The following is a 17,901-nucleotide window of genomic DNA, read 5'->3' as shown; positions in this document are numbered from 1 at the left end:
CTTTGGCACAGGTCCTCAGAAGACATGCTTGGGGTGTTACGGCTCATCCTAGACCTCAGAAGAGCATGGTTCCAAACAAAATCCCTCTCCCCACTGTTTGGTGCATTTGCTACTGTTAGCAGAGACCAAGACCTGGGCCAAAAGAACAGTGGCAGAACAGGCAAAGGTACAGTGGAGGAAAAACTGCGCTTTGCAGAGGCCCCAAACTTACATTCATGCTTGAATAAATAAATAAATAAGGAACTCTGTGTTAAGTGGCCCAGGTAACTTTACAGGTCTGTCTCTTAAGCCCGAGTGCTGCAAGCTCTCAAGCACTATGCTCTAATAAGATCACCGCTGTGAGAAGCTCCAGCTCTTCACACCCTAACCTCACAGACAGCCCAGTGAGTCACAGCCTCACACTTCCACCCAACTGGCAAAAGCTTATTCCTTTAGCAGGCATGCAAGTAGTACTTAAAGAAGTGGGGAAGGCATAACTAACAGGCTTACAGGGGTTAGGTTTCTGGCAGATGCACTGAGTTTGGTAGCCATTTTACTAATAAAACATCCTTGCAACCACTTCTCCAAGTAACAGTAACAATAGCTTTGCCTATTAGCTCTCCAGATAAAGATTAACCTTCATGTTGCATAGTGCCCAGCATAGCAGAGCCCTCAGTCTTACTGCTGGCTTCCAGGCACAAATGACAGTGACCTCAAACACCCATACGACAAGCAGCCCACCCTGCATTCACCTGTGCTGCTGCAGGCCCAGCAGCACCGATTTCTCTAGCCTCGTCTCATTGGCTATTGTGAACTGCATGATATCATCCCGCTGTCCCCCCGGCACGGCTTCCAGAGACAGGGCTGTGTATTTGGAGGTGTCTGTGTGTCTGTCGTTGCGATCTCCAAAGGAGATCGGGCTTGACGACTCCTCCAGTTGGTGAGGCTCTTCATAAATCAGCAGACTCCTTGACCTCACTGCATACAAAGACAGGAGGCAAGAGACAGATGAGAAACAGGCAGCTCTGAGAGAACAGCCCTGGTCATGCCAGGAACTGGAAAACACCAGAGCAGAACTAGAGCTACAAAAGGTCTTTTCTTTTCATAGTGATTAACTGATAATTTGTTAGCTAAGGGAAGATACCACAGCAATGGTCCTGATAGAGATCAAAAAGCTCTGAGCTATCCACAGAACAAGAGCAGAAGGAACAATTACTTTGATAACATACATTTAAAGCAACTGGCTCTTAACCAGTACATAATATTATCAGCTTCCCACTCAGTCCTTCGACCTTCTGTTGACACTTGCAAAGGAAACACAAGCTGACATCAGTTGGGCTTTCTGACAATATGAACATTTGGTACTGAGCAGAAATCAAACTCTCCTGCTACCTTATACCGACTACTAGCTTTAGTTCCACAACAGAAACAAAGATGCTTTAAACAGAAGTACCAAGCAGGCTAGCGGGGCAAGGCTTTGCCCATCTTTATGAAATCTACTGCCATCAGCACAGCTTGCCAAGCTATTCTGCTTTGGCAAAGACATGCAACCACTCCAAGCACCTAAGGCCAAACTCTGTCACCACACTGCATGGGCCCCAAGTGAAAGGGCAGGCTGAGCCACAACAGGCTCTGCTGCTCACCCTCCGACTTGAGGCAAAGGAAGGACATTTCCCAACCGGCAACAGCAATTATTCAGACCACGGAGCAAACTGGAGCCCAGAGGTTCCCCACGAGGAATCCCACCTCCAGCCTAGTTAGAAGAGCAACAGGGACCAACAGCATACAGCCAGCAAAAGAGTAGAAAAGCAAGATGTCCTTCAGGGGATGCAGGGGTGGCAGTGTGGGAAACAAGGGCCAAAAGGTGAACCAAGCAATGAGCAAGACTGGGGTGGTTGTCACTTACCAATGGAGTCTGTGTACGACTCTGGCGAGGAATGCTGCCTGGGCAACACCATCTTTGTGGCAGACGGATAGGGCCCGTAGCTCTGAGAGAAGCTGCCAAAAACTACTGCAAAGCACAGCACCACCATCTGGCAAAGGGAGGAAGCACAAGAGGTGAGTGGACTCATTCGTGGCCCACACACACATCAAAACTAAGAATCAATGCAAAACAGATCTGACACCGTTTTAAAACCAATCATTTGAGGCTATTTCCATTGCTACATACAGTGTCTCTTAGCAAAGGCACATATACAATAACGATTTAGTGTTCTAAAAGGCAGATTTCAATGTTGGAGTTTATTTTCCATATCTGCCATCGTTTTGGCCTGTTGCCTTATTTGCTCCCAAAGTTGAAAAGCAGACACAACTGCCATGTGTGTTTTACAGATACTGTCGGGCATTTCCAAGGTTATTTCTGCTGTTGGCCCCACTCTCGCTTCAAAGTGACATAAACAGAGAGGCTGGCAGCCTAGAAGAACAGCACAGGCCTTGAAAATCATTTCCTTCAATTTATAGCTCTAGCATAAAGGGAACTTGCTGGCTGAGTTTGAGAAGGGCAGACTTTCATTCTGATCCTTTTCTTATTCTGACTACTGTTACTGAAATAGGCCAGAGGTAGATTTACAGCCTTAGTCATAATTTTATTTGGATGATAAAGTTTATTTTTACTGGTATCAAAAGAACTGAGCATCAAAGGGCACCCTCATTTTCCCTTTACAACTGTGGACACTGTTTCTCACATACAATATTGTAAGAAATAATAAAACAAGTCACTCAGAGGAGCAGCATTTCTTCTTTTATCACTGCAGCACCCAATCAAAAGCATAGGCCACATCTCCTCCAGAATTTAATGCCTTCCCATAACCATTAGTCTTCAGGAGACAGGTTTCTCACCTAACTCAAAATTAATTGTCAAACTATCAAGAAAAGTCGCCCAATCTGAGAATTTGAAAGTGAGGGGCTTAGCAGAACAGGTGATAGGCCTCTGAGCAGTGGAAAGCCCTCTTATTGCCCTACAATTCCCAGCTTTAGAGACACTCACCATAAGACAGGTCCCTGTCTGTGTGCTAGCTGCCTTACACGAACGGGACACTTTCCCAGCGACCATGGCTTGGAGTCTCTGCAACTGCTGCAGAAGCGTTCTGAAAATCAAAGATGACACAGACATGAACATCAAACATACTGATCTATTTGCTGGTTAAACAGCTTTTCACTTCAATTTACATGCCTGGCAATAATACAGCATTTATGATAAGGTACAACTAATTAAAATCTTCTCCTTGAAATTAGAAGGAAGCAATGTTTTTAACTTTACAAAATTTTTTACATGTGTTAGCACTAGACCTTTCAAAAAAGATCATTTTGCACAACTGACATCCCTGAAAAATTAATTCTTTTGTTGCTTCAGAAGTGTCTTATTCATAAATAAAAACTGTATTTACAGTTTTTTTCCAGAAATAGATTCTGGTAAATGTACAAACAACTGAAACTGCTATATGTGCAATGGACTAGCTGCCTATACAACCTGGTTCTATGCCATGAATTCAACATGAGTTTTGCCATCATTTCAAAAGGAGCAGAAGCAGGTTTATAACTACTCTTAACTGATGGTATAGGTACACATACACCTTTCTCTGAAAACCTGCTCTTTTCTTTGAAAAGAATTTAAAACCAGACATAACCACAGCCTTCATTTTCCATAAATTTATCTATTAAATGAAGTACTTCATTACTACCTGCTAAATACTCCAAGAGTTTACAAAATAACAGATACTTGAAGTGGCCACTCTGACTACACTTTTCTGAGGTGCCATCCACAATGGGAACTCTGTTGTAGTCAGAGTCAACAGTTCTGGACCCAGAGAATATTATTCCATCTTTCTGGATGGTTTTTTCTGTTGTATCATCATCAGTTACTACAGTCAGGATGCTAGTCACTGAAATGGAAAATGTTCTCAAAAGAATGACTGATACAGGGTTTTCCCAACAGTTCCCATTTTTCTTTGATAAAAAGCTTTTTAATAGAGAAGGAGTAACCCAAATGCCTGCCCTCAACACAGTCAAATATAGTACAAGTTTTCATCAAGATGTTAACTTTGCTGTTTGTTTCCAATTTTACTTTTCACTTCTCCTGCAAGCCGCCCTACCTATGCAGAGGGTAACCCCCACCAAATTCCATGCAACCGCTTTGAAGACTGCGATGTCAAATGCTAGAGCAAGAGGCAAGGTCAGCATGTCAGAGAAAATGGAAGGATTATTTTAAGACTGGACTTGCTAAAAGCTAATTGTAGGACAGACCCAGAGGTGCCTTTACAGCTCAATATACACTTGTCTGCCCATTATTATACACTTTTTTTAATCATCAATGATCGCTGCTAATTAGAGTTTAATGAATTCAAGGACTTCAGGAATGCATTCTGAAACAAGCACAAGGCATGCTCATGGCACAGATTTATCTGGGCCAGCAGGTTCTTCTCAACTTACTAAGGAAAGATGTCTTGCATGCTCTTGAGAGCATGGTGTACTCTGCAACTCACTATTAAAAAGAAAATGTTTTGCCTAATTCAGTCCTTTATTTACAGGTAGAGAGACCACAGGCAAATTAAGAGGTGAAGACACTTTCCATCATGTAAATGAGACCATTCTAATTCCCTTCTCTCTTCTACATCTCTCCCCAGTCCCTCTTACCACCAATTACATGGCTGAGGGTTTGCAAAGTCAGACTGGCACACACGGTATATATGATTTTCTGGCACAGAATAAGCCACATACAACATTCCCACCATATGCCAACAGCTATGTTATACAGCAATGACTTTTTAACAGTGCAATTTCTGTGCTATTATAAAAGACTAAATCTTCCCCCTGTTCCAGGCCTGAGTCACTGGGCTCAACACAAAATAGCTCTGCAGAACGAGGAGGAAGGAGCACTCCTCCCCCCCAGTTCGGGGGCTGGCAGCAGCAGCAGACTTGAAATGCGGATCACTCTTGCCACTTTTTGTGGAGGTGTCAGTGAGAAAACAGCTAATGGCTGGCGCGGAAATCAACAGAGAGGCATTTCTCCTCATTTTGCTCAACTCTTTTTGCATCCAATTTAAAAATCCTGCTGGGCAGAGTGGGCCCAGAGTGCTGGATTCCAGAATGCTCTGGATTTGGAAGTGTAATTCCTCCACCTCATGCTTATGCAGGTGCTTTGAGGTCTCCTATACCACACACAGGAAGATTCATCCCCACCTTCTTTATCAACGAGATTCACATAACAGATCTTTCTCCCTCATGTCGTTTATCTGTCTGAGCAGAGCTACTGACTTCTTCTCAGCAGACAAGGACTCAATGTTTGAGAGCTGACATGCTATACAGGTGCATTTTCAAACTAAGAGCAAGAACTGAGGCAACAGAAGATACAAGTTCATTTGTTCAGAGACGACACAGCAGCCCTGGTTTACCCCACCATCAGCAAAACAGGGCACTCTTTTGTGCTTTTAATTTATATTTACTTCTGAACTGCTGGAAGACTGTGGATTCCAAGGCCAAAACGGCTCCCCACCCCCAGAAAAGTTGCTTTCATTGTGACTGCAAGGCTGCAGGGACAAGATGTGCTAAGACAAGAGGGTAAAGGAGCAGTTCTGTGCTTTTAAGAACAGGGGCAAGTTATATCAAGATGCTCTAACTGTCAGCAGGAAGGCCAAGAACGCTTTTAAGTGAAACATACTGCCTATGGCTAAATTCTAAGAGGAGAAAATGCAATCCCAAGGCAGCATGCGTCAGGGGGCTTGCACCCACAGGGATTATTTTCACTGTGTCTGACACATTTCCCAGTGATATTCAACTAGAGGGTCACCTCCATAGGAGGTGTGAACATGCTTTCACGCTTTTCTCTGCCAATGGAAGCACCTCATAGGAAAACTGTAAAGTGACTGAAGACTCCTGCTCTCCCTTCCACACTCTGCCAGCAAATCCATTGTCTGTGATGTCTTGATTTCATGTGCACATCCACATATTTATCTTCAGAAGAGCTCCTTTCACTACCAAAGTAAGAAACAAGTCAAGGCTTCCCCTCTGCTTCCAGTGACACTTTCATTGAGGAGAGGAAAATTTGTCACTGCAGGACCTAACCACCTGGGAGGCTTCCTCAATTCAGTGTTTATATTTAAAAGCCAATATTGATTTAAACAAAAAAGAAAGCTTCTGGGGGGAAAACAATGTTTATTTTGATGAAGGTTTTTCAGATAATATATCTACTTTGTGATGGAACTAAACCTAGTTTTCATATATTAAAAAGGAAGAAAAACAATTCTTTCTTCCAGCTCAAAAGACTCTTTCCTTCTCTGCCTTTTCTATTTGTAGGAAGGGGAGCAAATCTCAACATGAGGTTTTCCATGAAAGACTAGAATATTTCAAAGAAAAAAATTCCACAAGTTTCTCATTCGAATTAAAAAAGAGAGGGAAAAAAAAAATCAGCAATTTTTCAAAGATTTTCCAGCATAAAAACACTGGCCTGCTCCATTAAAAACAAGCAGTTGCTCTAGGGCTTCCAAGCTCTGTCAACTATTATGAGGGTGGTCTGAAGTGAGGAGCAAGATGTCTCGTTGTAACTTAAATCCAAACCCTTTACTCCTTGGGAAAGATTTGGTAAAATTTGCTTTACCAGCATCAGATGAAGGAAATACCACGTAAATCAGTGAGGACTGGCAGCTCTGGTGCTGATAAACCACTGGTCACACTGATATGCAATTTGATTTCTAGATGACTGGGAATTATACCAATGGTTTGGGAAGGAACCTGAGAAATGGAAGAGCATCACAATTGTTTTTATAAAACCACTGCCTTTAGCAATGGCCCCCGGCAAGCCCCTGTCAGAGAGGAGAGCTACACAACTTGCTTTTCATTACTGTATTTGAGCACAACCCTAGCAGCTACTTACATGCACTGTCCCTCTCTGACAATGATATTTACACTCCTCTCAACTGTACACTAGATTCGATGCTATTTCTATCACTTCTCTAGGAGAGTGATCATCAATAAATATATTGATAAATACAAACTTAATAGAAATGAAAACAACACTACTTCTCATATGTCATGCACATAATATCCAGCGTTTCAATACTGCCTTTAAGCCCAAATAGCCACGGCTCCTAGCCAGACAACCTGCTGGTATCAGAGAGTGTATTCAAACCCCTAGGCCATTGGCAGTTTCTGCTTTCAGTTCTAGTGCCGCCACCTAAGCAGGTTGAGCCTTCTTTGTGATAGGGACAAGTCAACTCAACTCTTGGTGCCAGCTGCTTCTCCTACCCTTTGTCCTTCTGTTTAGGCTTTCTAGGACAGCACGGTCCCACAGCTTCTGATGCTACCCAAACCAATGAGATCCTGGCTCATTTGCAGCTACAGGACATAAGTGTTATGCAAGCAGTAATGTACTTAGTTTTGAAAAAATTGTCTAGAAAGGAACTTGGATGGGTTTCTTTCAAGGGACTGAGTCACATAAATTAGGAGAGGAAACATATGCTAGTGTTCTAATACAGAAGATGCCAAAAATGCTGCAGTCGCCCACTCACAATAATAAGGATTAAAAACTCTCCTGCATCTTGATCTCCAGCCTCCCGCCTTGCCTTTTAAGAAGCAAGGATGTCCAGGCAGATGCTTCCAGGTGCAAATTATTTGGCCAAACTTGCACATTTTACAGGAAAATTTTTCTGATCCAGAATTTCAGGCTAAGGCATAGTCTTAGGGGATTCTGCTAAAATCTTTCATGTTACTCAGAATAATGTAGGAATGTATTTTTGTCAGGAGAAATTCTAGTGCTTTCAAGGCTTTGGAGCCAGATTTTGAATTTTAAGCAGGATTTTCCCTGCAGTCTTAGGTATGTATCCGTATAAAATACATTCTATATATAGAAGAATGATATGCTCAGAAAAATTAATTGTATATACTGAAAGGAAATTCTGTTGTTCCAGAGTGGTATGTTTTGGAAATTCCTCTTCAATTCCTCACAACTCCAGCCAGACTATAAAAATGCCATCGCAACTGACTGCACATAAAGGGTCAAGAACCTTTAGGTGAGCAGCTGTAGCCCAATTTTTCAGCAAGGGGGAAAAAAAAAAAAAAAAAAAAAAAAGCTTTGTCCTTTGTGCACACTAAATGCATGAACATTTTTACATGTAATCACATTTGTTACTTTCCTGTTATCCTCCTTCCCCTCTCAGGGTCTCTTTATTTGTTTTTTGTTTGTTTGTTTTGTGTGCTGTTGTTTTGTTTTGTTTTTTACACAAACACTATAGCTGTTCTTTTATTGTATCTATTTTTACGTGATATTTTCAATCATATCTTAATTTTTTAATGCCTTAAACACTCAAAACTGCAACTGAAGTCAACTGGGGCTCTTTGGGCATATTAAATAAAATATGTCTGTGTATATAACTGTGTGCTAGGTACTTTGAAAAGATCAGGTCATAAACGTTTAAATTTAGGCACCCAAGAAAAAACTAACACTGCATAGTTTTGACCTTCACTTCTTCAAGCTTTGATCCTTGGCTGTAAATAGGAAGTAGAATTACTAGCTATAGGATGCTGCTAACACAGCTTTAGGAAGTGGATGATGTACATTAAGCAGGGGCCTGAAACCATTCTCTGAATGAGACGAAAAGACTGCATAAATATACTCTAAATGAGAGTGGGGCATTAAAAAAAAAAAAGTAGTGTTATGTAATTCAAGACTTGATGAAATTTTTACAAATTTCTGAGTACTTCAGTTTGCAACCTTAAAGTTTTTAGATACACCTTTTATCTAAATAGCCAAACCAGCATTGCCACAAAATACAAGAATTACTGTGCAGTGGGGCAGGAACATCTGCTTCTCTGCAGGAGATTACATATCAGTATCAGTGCTATTGTAGAGGAAAGAAAACAATGCGACTCATTCTATAGGCCCAGAGTATGAAGGATTCAAAGATAATAGCACTTAGGTAGCTAAATATTTTTAGAGTATTTGGCATGACAGAATTAAGATTATCAAATAATACAGAAGATGCTAAAGGTTTGGTCTAAAAGGAAGGACAATACCAACAGAGCTGTTTTCATGACTGCATTTGCAGCAACTCAAGAGATGGAAAAAGCAGGCCAAATTTAGCCAAAGTGTAATGGGGAGAACAATTCTCGAGGCTTGACAATATGTTGTCACTGAGTGGTTCATCCATAGCTGCTCACTTTACGACTTTTGCACCCTTTCCTACAGCAGCTGGTTTCAGCACCTGCTAGGACAGATACTGGGACTTACAGCCCTACTCCACACCTACACAGCAATTTCTCGTTCTTGTATGTAAAACACTGCAGGAAGATGCTCAAAGAAGAGACAGAAATGGCTTGGTTCTCTTCAAACAAGCAGCAGATGTCTTCATGCACGAGCAGTGTGTGGGAGACGCCCTCCAGCAAATTACAGTGCTACAGGGTCTGGCTCCGTGAAATTAGAGACTGGATCTGGAGATTGGATCCAGAGATTAGAAACAACACATGCCACTCAATTAACAATACACTGGCTGCCAGACAAACTCTAGGGCCATTTTTCATGATCGTGGGTCTTATCTTCAAAACCCAGCCTCCTCCTACACTTAGTGCTAACATCATGTTCAATGGTAATATTCAACCATTACTACAAATGCCTCCAACCATGAAAGTATTTACAGTGGGCTCATCTAGTAGTTACTCATTGGAATTTGCTATCATTACAGAGCACACTGAGCATAAACCATGACTGACACTCCCCTCTGTCAGCTAACATCCTATTAAAAGCTGAACTGTTGAAAATATTCTGCTACATGTCCTTTGAGAAAGCCACTATTGAGTCACCCATTTATATAAGCCCGCTGATCAGAAACGAAGAAACAAGAAGTTGATTCTCTACCGAAAGGAAGTTGCACTTCCTGAAATGAAAGCAGCTCTGGCGTGTTGGATGATTAAAAAGATCCACAATAATCGCAATGATATCGAGCAGTCCAAAAGAACAAACTAATAAATGACTCTTGAGCTTCAGAGTTCCTGCACTCCAGAACTCAGGGTCACAGTCCAGGTCAAGGCCTTTCCTCCTGAGGCTTCCTGTCAAGACAGTCTTTCTCTGACAAAAGGCAATTTGGAGAGTTGAGTTGCATTTTTTTGTTATCTATCACTAATAATTTTTTCTTGGGAAGTGGAAGAATCCAAAGAAAGGTGGTGAGAGGTTTCTTGAGCACAACGCATGTTTCAAGTGAACAATTAACTTTCACATTTTCACCTTTCATTGTAATGCTACAGTTTTGCTCTAGTGCCCTCATACTTTACCTGTTAGTATTCTCCAGGACTTCGACCTTCTTACGCAGCTCACTATTTTCATTTGAACAGGTCTCAACTCTGGAGACAACACAAGGGAAAAAAGGATAAATTTAAAACCAGACATCTATTATACTTTAAAAATAGATTTTGAAACAAATTGAACTCGCTTTCACAGAGACATTTATGGTCTTGCCTACATTTAATGAAAAGCTACACCAACCAACTTTACTCAGATGCTTTAATCATACTTCATGGTGTAAAAGACATTGCAAAAGATAACTACTGGGTGTATAGCATCTCCTTACAGTGCTCCGAACTATGTCACAGTAGGTCTAACACTTTCAGAATGGGCTGTAACTACCCTTTGCCCCTTGGAATAGAAAGGGCAAAGACCCTGCTTGGATTTTCCCTGTGTATTATGCCATGGGACAGGGACTTTAGAAGTCACAGAGCATGCTACATGTATGCTGTTAGCAGGTATGTTGTGTAAGGGTGTGCCATATGTGCATTTCATTGTTAAGATGAGGCACCATGCAATTTAACAAATGCCATGCTTCTGAATTTGGATCCTTGAATTTCAAGTTTATAGGAGTTAATAAGCCAGAAGACTCATATCCAAGAGAGCATTTTTCTTTTCCACACTGGCCCTGGAAACCTCCTAACTAAAGGAGGTTATCACATGACATGCAACAAAAGAAGTTCAAGTAAAAATATGGGACTCTGAAAATATGACCAGCCTGAATAGCTTCAAGAAAGAAAAAGGTAACAGGGAAACAGCTTTGTTATCTGTATGTGTACAGTGGAGTTCCACAAAAGTCTGAGAAAGTGAGGCTCTTTCCTAAGGATATTAAGAAGAACAAAAGGAAATTACATCAAGGTTATCACCAAAGATGGTACACAGGGTTTAACAGATCCATCTGGTGAAGGGCATAAGAAAAAAAAACAAAATAAAAATTTGTTTCTTGGAAGAAAGATTAATTTGGGCTATAAATCACTAACTGGGGGTTTGGGTCCTTCTTGCTAAAGGAAGCTGATGGATCACAAGGCTGTTTTCCTTATTCCTGTTTACTCCCCCAAGACTCTTGACTCACCCACTTCCTATTTCTATCTTGATCTGCACTAAAAGACAGAACGAATTCATTTTGAAGCTACCTTTCCATGGACATTGCCTGCCCCCGAGGCCAACAGAGTCACACGAGGTGGAGGCCAACAGCAGATGGGTCTTGCCTTATTTAAGTTTTAAGGTCTTTGCCAGCACTTTAGCAATGTCTTTGAGGTAGACATGGTTACATGTGCACCACCCCAGCACGTGTACAAGCAGAAGCCAAAGGAAGGGCCTTTTCTCAGTCACAGCCACGAGGTGGCAGCTGGCACTTTGTGCATGAAATAGTCCCAGCATCAACAGCTGGATCCCTTCCCATTCCAGCAACTGGTGTTATTGGCCCATTTGAAACAGGAAGGAGGTTGGCTTACTTTTTTTCCAGGCTGTCCATGTATTCTTTCTTTTTTCTTCTACTTTCCTGAGCAGAGATCTAAGAAGAAAAAAAAGGAGAAAAAACACCAAATATTTGCATAGAAAAAAAGGCAGCAGAGACAAATTAATAAACTGGTAAAAAGCCCTGACATTATTAGATTCAAGCCTCTGCTATTCTTATTTCTATTTCTGGCAAGCAAAGCGTTGACTTGGTCTGTTTCCACATCCTGAAGCAAGATTGCTCCTCTCAGGAGTAAGAAAAGAATCATTCCCTGCTCTTACAGACCTTACCTTCAGCAGTAAATCAGATTCATCTGGAGAGATCTTAGGACAAGTACTAAAAGAACTAGAAGATGATCCCAGAACAAAGCCCAGCACCTGGGACAGGAAAAAAACATGCATGGACTAGAAAGCAGTTGTGTAGAAAAGGACCTGGGGGTCCTGATGGACAACATGCCAAACATGAGTCAGGAGTGTGGCTCCCATGGCAAAGTAGGCCAACAGCATTCTGGGCTATAGCAGCAAGACTGTAGCCAGTAGACTGAGGGAAGTGATCTTTCCTGTCTATTCAGCAGTTGCAAGACCACAGCTCGAGTACTGCGTCCAGTTCTAGGCGCTGAAATAAATATTTTGGACATACTGGAGCAAGTCCAGAGGAGGGTAACCATTGTAAGAAGTGTGCTGGAGCACACAATATGAGGAGAGGCTGAGAAAGCTGCATTTGTTCAGATTTAAGAGAAAGCTAAGGGGAGATTCTCTTGCCATCTTCAAGTATCTAGTGCAAGAGGGCAGTGAAGACGAAGCCAGAGTCTTCTCAGAGGGGCACAGCAATCAAACAAGAGGCATCAAATGCAAGTTGCAACACGGGAAATTCCAATTAAGAACATTTTTTTTCCACTGGTCAAATATAGGAACAGGTTGCCCAGACAGGCTGAGGACTCTACACCCTTTGGGGGGCTTCACTGGACAAATCTCTAAGCAACTTGATCTAAGTTGACCCTGCTCTGAGCAAGGGGTTGAACCAGATGACCTCCAGAGATCCCCTCCAATCTAAAGGACACTGATTCTGCAAAAGTGGTACATAAAATGCGTAAGATCACTTTCAAAAATTTTGGAAAATTACACTGCAGGAGCAAATTCTAATTCAGTGCAGGCAAACACCTTTATCTGTAAAACCAACAACTGAATGTGTTAACCAGAACAAGTGAGCTGGCCAGGTCTGAAAAACTGTTTTCCTCCCCATCACTAGCTCTTCCCCATGTTGGAAGAACGAGAAGACTCGTAAGGCATTTCAGAGCCTGGCATCTACCATTCATTTGAAGGTCATGGAATTTAGTAATCAGAAGACAAGGGCACAGAAGTACATCAGATTTTAAAACCTTGAACAATGGACAAGAACACCTTCATCACCATGGAAAGAACAGAGAGGTCTATACCTAAGGGAAAATATTATACTGTTTTTAAAATGGAGCCAGGCAACAGTGACTGAAGACCCAACTTGCTAAATACTCTATTGTTCACATGTTCAGGTACATACCTAGACAGAAAGGCACTATCACAGGGATAGACAATTTGATGGATGTGTTTAGAAACAAAGGCAAACACTTTTATTAAAAACCTTCTTACAGCATTCAACAGTACTACAGACCATTACTGCATAATTACTGCAGCATTTTTTTAACAAAGGATGAGTAGACATTACCCAGCAAAGCTGCTAGACTAACATTTACCTTGTTCTTTATTTTCCTGCGGATTTTCTTCAGCACTTTTTCCTCTGCTTTTGTCAGGGGCAGTTTAGTAGGGATTGGGTACCCCTCTGCTATCAGTGTCCTCTTCTCCTCCTCTGTCAAGATGAGTGGGCCAGTCCCCTGTAATTTCTGCAAGTGTCACAGAAATGAAACAGTTGAACAGTAAGTGTACAGAGCCCTAGAGAAAAAGGTATGAGGAAAGAAAGACAGCAGCTCTCCTGTTTCAGAGGGGACTCTGCATACTACCACAGTAGCTCCTTGCAGATGGGAATGTATGGAAGGGTAAGACCTTTTAGATAGCTTGCGTTAAGAGACTGAACATTTAGGACAGGATTCCCTCAAAACAGTTGCTTTTGACCCAGGTCTGCACACACTGAAGCCAACAATAAAATTCCCCTCAGTTCAAATGAGGAAAGAGACAAGTGAGAAGCACTACTGAAAATCCCTCCCTAAAGATCACCACTTGCTCTCCAAGACAGGAGGACAGTAAGACAGATGCCAGGGACAGGAGACCCTAGGAGGGCTGGGCCCTCATGCAAAACACAACCCATGATAAGAGAAGCCACATAACACTTTGCATCCCTGTCTCAACTTAGAGGAAAGGCACAGGCCATTCACTGTAGGAAGAGAATAGACAAGTGAGCAAGAATTACTGGATCTGGAGTTCTGCAGAGATTAAAAAAAAAAAAAAAAAAAGCTGGAAAAAGCCAGCCCAACTCACATGTGGTGCAGTCAGGAGAGGGGAATTGGAGAGCGCTGAAGCTGTACGTGATGTCACTTTAGCCGTGGCTTGTAGCTGGATTGGGCTTGAAGGAGGGAGAGACCTAGCTGGGCTCTGCCCACCCTCAGAGTCACTGCCATGGCTGCTGGGAGGGGTTGGAGGTAAATGCAGAGGATCCACTGCTGAATGGCAAGAGAGAAATACAACACAAGATTTTGAGGTGCTACTTCAAACTTCCACCAGAACTGCCACCATCACCACCCGGCTCCCAGAAGTAAGTCTGCTAAAAGACAGATCAAGTGGTAACTCCAAAGGTTCTCAGAGCACACACATCACACAGGGCTCCAAAGGAGAAATAAAAAGCAGCAGTAATCTTTAGGTACAATAGGCAGAGCAGAGCTCTGCATATCTGCTCCAGTAATTTCTCTCTACACTTAGGCTTCTTCTCAAATGCTTTGAGGTGGAAGTGTAACTCTCCAGTACCAGTCCCCCACCCCTAGAAAGCAGCATTAGCAGAGAGGGCTCATTAACCAGTGTGCTTTATCTCCCAAAACAGTAGTCTTTTCTAACTTTGCTATGAATTAAACAAGTATTTTTCGAGAGCATGCATCATGTGCTAGTTGTTATATGAACAGGGAGGAAAGAAATACTCTGCCTCCTAAAGACCTGATGGATTGGCAGGACTGGGAAGTAGTAACAACACAGTGACAGCGAAGGCTTTAATGTGCTGATGGAGCAGGTACAGCACAGGTCACCACCACAGGAACTGCTCTCATATTGTGCTGGCCAGTGCCATGAGCAAACCTCTGCTGCACTTGCAGCCAAAAGAATCTATGCTAGAACTGGCAACCCAAGTGCTGCTTACAACCAGACAGGCCTGGACTAAGAGAAACAGTGCAATGTCTCACCTACCCACATTACTTGGGCAACTTAGCAGATGTCCAAAACTAAGTCATTATTTCTCTGATATAAATTTACAGCAATCAAGCGGGAGGAGGAAGATGCACAGCTGGATTTGCCACCTTCCACTCCTTTTACGCATTGGGAATTTGAGTTGAAAAGATCAAATGGGTGGTGGGGGAGGAAAGAAGAAAAATAGTAACAAAAAAGCTATTAAACATGAGCTCCTTTTGGTTTAGCATCTTAACTCTAGCGGTTGCCAGAAGATGATACACACTAAGAAGACAGAAAGGCCCTTAATGCCACAAACTCAGCAATCCTATCTATGCCCTGGGTCCGGATAAATCTTCCCTTTTCTCAGCTGCTAAGCCATTTGCTTCATTCCCTAGAGCAGTTATACTTATCTACATAAATAAATTCACTAACAAAACATCAAGTGTTCCTAACTGAGATGCAATTATTTTCTCAAACTTTAGCCGAAATATTTGGTTCTTTCAATCTTTTCTTGGGTTAACAGATTACGTGCCACCAAGTTGTGCTGTATTTCCAGGACAGGGATCATCTCTCCTCCTCCCTCATTTGTACATTCCTTAAGCCCAAAGGGACCCAGATGGTTTTTAAGAAACTCCACTAAAACAAACAGATCTGTTTTTAGCATATTAACTTTTAGTTTCATATAAACTCACATCCTTGCTTTCCTATCACAAGACAAAGTGGTTAAAACAGAAAAGTTTCCACTTATGCTCTTCATAATTTCTATCCCTCATTAAAGTCTCCACAAATCCATCTCTTTTCTAGCCTAAATAATCCCACGCTTTAAGGATTCAAGCTCCCTCCAGAGACTGTACAATTGTTAATAAGTTACAGACAAAAAAGAGATCATTTTCTTTGTGATGAGCATGGAAGGAAAATGTATAAATAGGTCAGACAGAGGCTGGTTTCTTTAGCAGCCTGAGTCAAATCCCTAGAAGGCAAGGGCTTCAGCCTAAAGATTAACATGGAGAACAAGAAAGCCAAATATTTAATCAGAGTAAAGTATGTTCATTCTGCATTCTGGCCATCTCTGGTGCATCTTGGGTTGTTAATTAACAGACCTTCCTTAGAAGACAGGTTCAGGAACTGATCCACTTCATGTGGCTCCAACTTAATCTCTGGAAGAACTTTCTGGCTCAGTGGTTTCATCTAGAAAAGAGAAATTAACAGCCTGAGAACCCAAAGCACACATCTTAAAACCTTAATAGAATGATACAAGGACGACTTCTCCATAAATGGAGAGATTTCCTTCTCCTCCTGCTCTGCTACAAGCAAAGCTTTAATTGCTTCTCCACACAATTTGCTAAGCCAGGCTAGAGAGAATACTGCCCTGAGTACTCTTGCTGTGGCTTTTCTTACTACTATATTTACCTAAATAAAAGATTATGCCTCAGAGATGACATTTCAGACTGAAAGCTAGCATGCAACCCACTCAAATTACTTCTCTTAGCAACAGAGCTGCCACTAGGATTTGCCGGACCGCCTGGCTGGTTTGAGCAGAGACAAAATGCTCCACACGGTGGGTGAGAACCAGAGGCCACCAGGTGCAGGGGAGGAGGGCTGCATCTGTGAATATAGAGAGAGCTGTCACCTGAGAGTGAGATCAAAGTGCCTGTCACTCACCACTGGATTATCAGACCCAAGTTTAATTCACAGTGTGGGAGAGCAGGAATAGGGACTGCCACAGCTGACCAAAATTTGGAGGACAACTGACTTGCCCTGTTGAGAGGACTGCGGTGCCAGGTTGCCAAGCCCTTAGCCAGAGTTTGCCTCACTCCTGAATGCTGCAATTCCAGGCCTGAGGAAGTAAGTCTGGCATCAGCATGCTTGGTGCAGCCAAAATGTCTCTTAATAGCCTGTGTAAATAATCCATGTAATGGCAATGAGCCACCAGTTAGTCCCAAGATACCCTCTTTGCAATATCATGACATCCCAACCTATTGCAAGGTCACACACTGGGGACAGCATATTCAGACTACAAGAGAATTATGGGAAAGTCATGTTTCAGTTTAAGTTTCTCATGAAAGTATTTCTGTTGAACATATTTCTGATCCACAACCAAGTGGGAATGTTTATTGTCAACACAGCCTAACTCTACCCTGACTGGCCTGATATCATACCTTGGGGACTGAGAACAGTCACACTTTTTCCTCCACTGATGAGGAGCTCTGGGCAGCCATCAGCTGTTGCAGTTTATTCTCTTTAGCCCAAGCGCATTCAAACCAAGCCCTTGTGAAAGCCCACTGACTGCTCCAGCTGTGGTCAGAAAGGCATCACAAATGTTCTTTATTAGGCAGGCTGGTTTGGAAGCAGAAGCAGTTCAAAAGTCAGAACTTGATAGATCTGGCAAAAGTGACTTAGTAGGCAAATAGGCAAACTCTTTAGTAATTTCAAATGAGGAGTCTCATTCTGATTAGGGCAGGCACAGCAGCACTAAAACAAGTCATTAGGAAGGACATTTAGTTTGTCACAGACTCAACAGGACAAATGTGTTAGTCAGTCCAGGTGGGACTGGTTCGTAAGAGACTGTTTAAGTGTTTTCAGAAAAACATGAGCCTCAGGCTTTGGCACCATCTAGCATAAAAGAGAAAGCTGTGCATCCAGCAGTTAATACCTGAATATACAGACGTGTCTTTTGAAACATAAGCTCTTACGGCAGTAGTGGGACACCAGCAAACATTAAGAAATGCTAAAGCAGACTGCACTGTGCACCCTGAATTGACAAGCACTGGCACCAAGGAGGCTACACTGGTATGCTGACTCTTAGGAGAATCCATGTCTAATTGTGCAGGGAGGAG

The 17,901-nt window shown here is 42.3% G+C and overlaps 1 protein-coding gene across 3 annotated transcripts in view; it reads right to left on the bottom strand.

Annotated features, from left to right (window-relative positions):
- The window catches only part of CREB3L2 (cAMP responsive element binding protein 3 like 2), an 87,629-nt gene that overhangs the window by 9,931 nt on the left and 59,797 nt on the right, over positions 1–17,901 (bottom strand). For 2 of the 3 annotated variants that reach the window (XM_026083920.1, XM_026083922.1), the window contains 8 exons: positions 16,165–16,252; positions 14,171–14,352; positions 13,432–13,578; positions 11,701–11,759; positions 10,237–10,305; positions 2,966–3,065; positions 1,886–2,012; positions 732–957 (listed from right to left, as the gene is read on the bottom strand). In XM_026083920.1, coding sequence (XP_025939705.1) covers positions 732–957; positions 1,886–2,012; positions 2,966–3,065; positions 10,237–10,305; positions 11,701–11,759; positions 13,432–13,578; positions 14,171–14,352; positions 16,165–16,252 — 998 coding nt within the window. The remainder of the gene's footprint in view (positions 1–731; positions 958–1,885; positions 2,013–2,965; positions 3,066–10,236; positions 10,306–11,700; positions 11,760–13,431; positions 13,579–14,170; positions 14,353–16,164; positions 16,253–17,901) is intronic. The other variant, XM_026083921.1, reaches the window with a different exon arrangement.

This window comes from Apteryx rowi, unplaced genomic scaffold, assembly GCF_003343035.1.
Source record: "Apteryx rowi isolate R43461 unplaced genomic scaffold, aptRow1 scaffold_62, whole genome shotgun sequence".
NCBI classification, from domain to species: Eukaryota; Metazoa; Chordata; class Aves; order Apterygiformes; family Apterygidae; genus Apteryx; species Apteryx rowi.
This window is presented reverse-complemented; position numbering and strand designations above follow the sequence as displayed.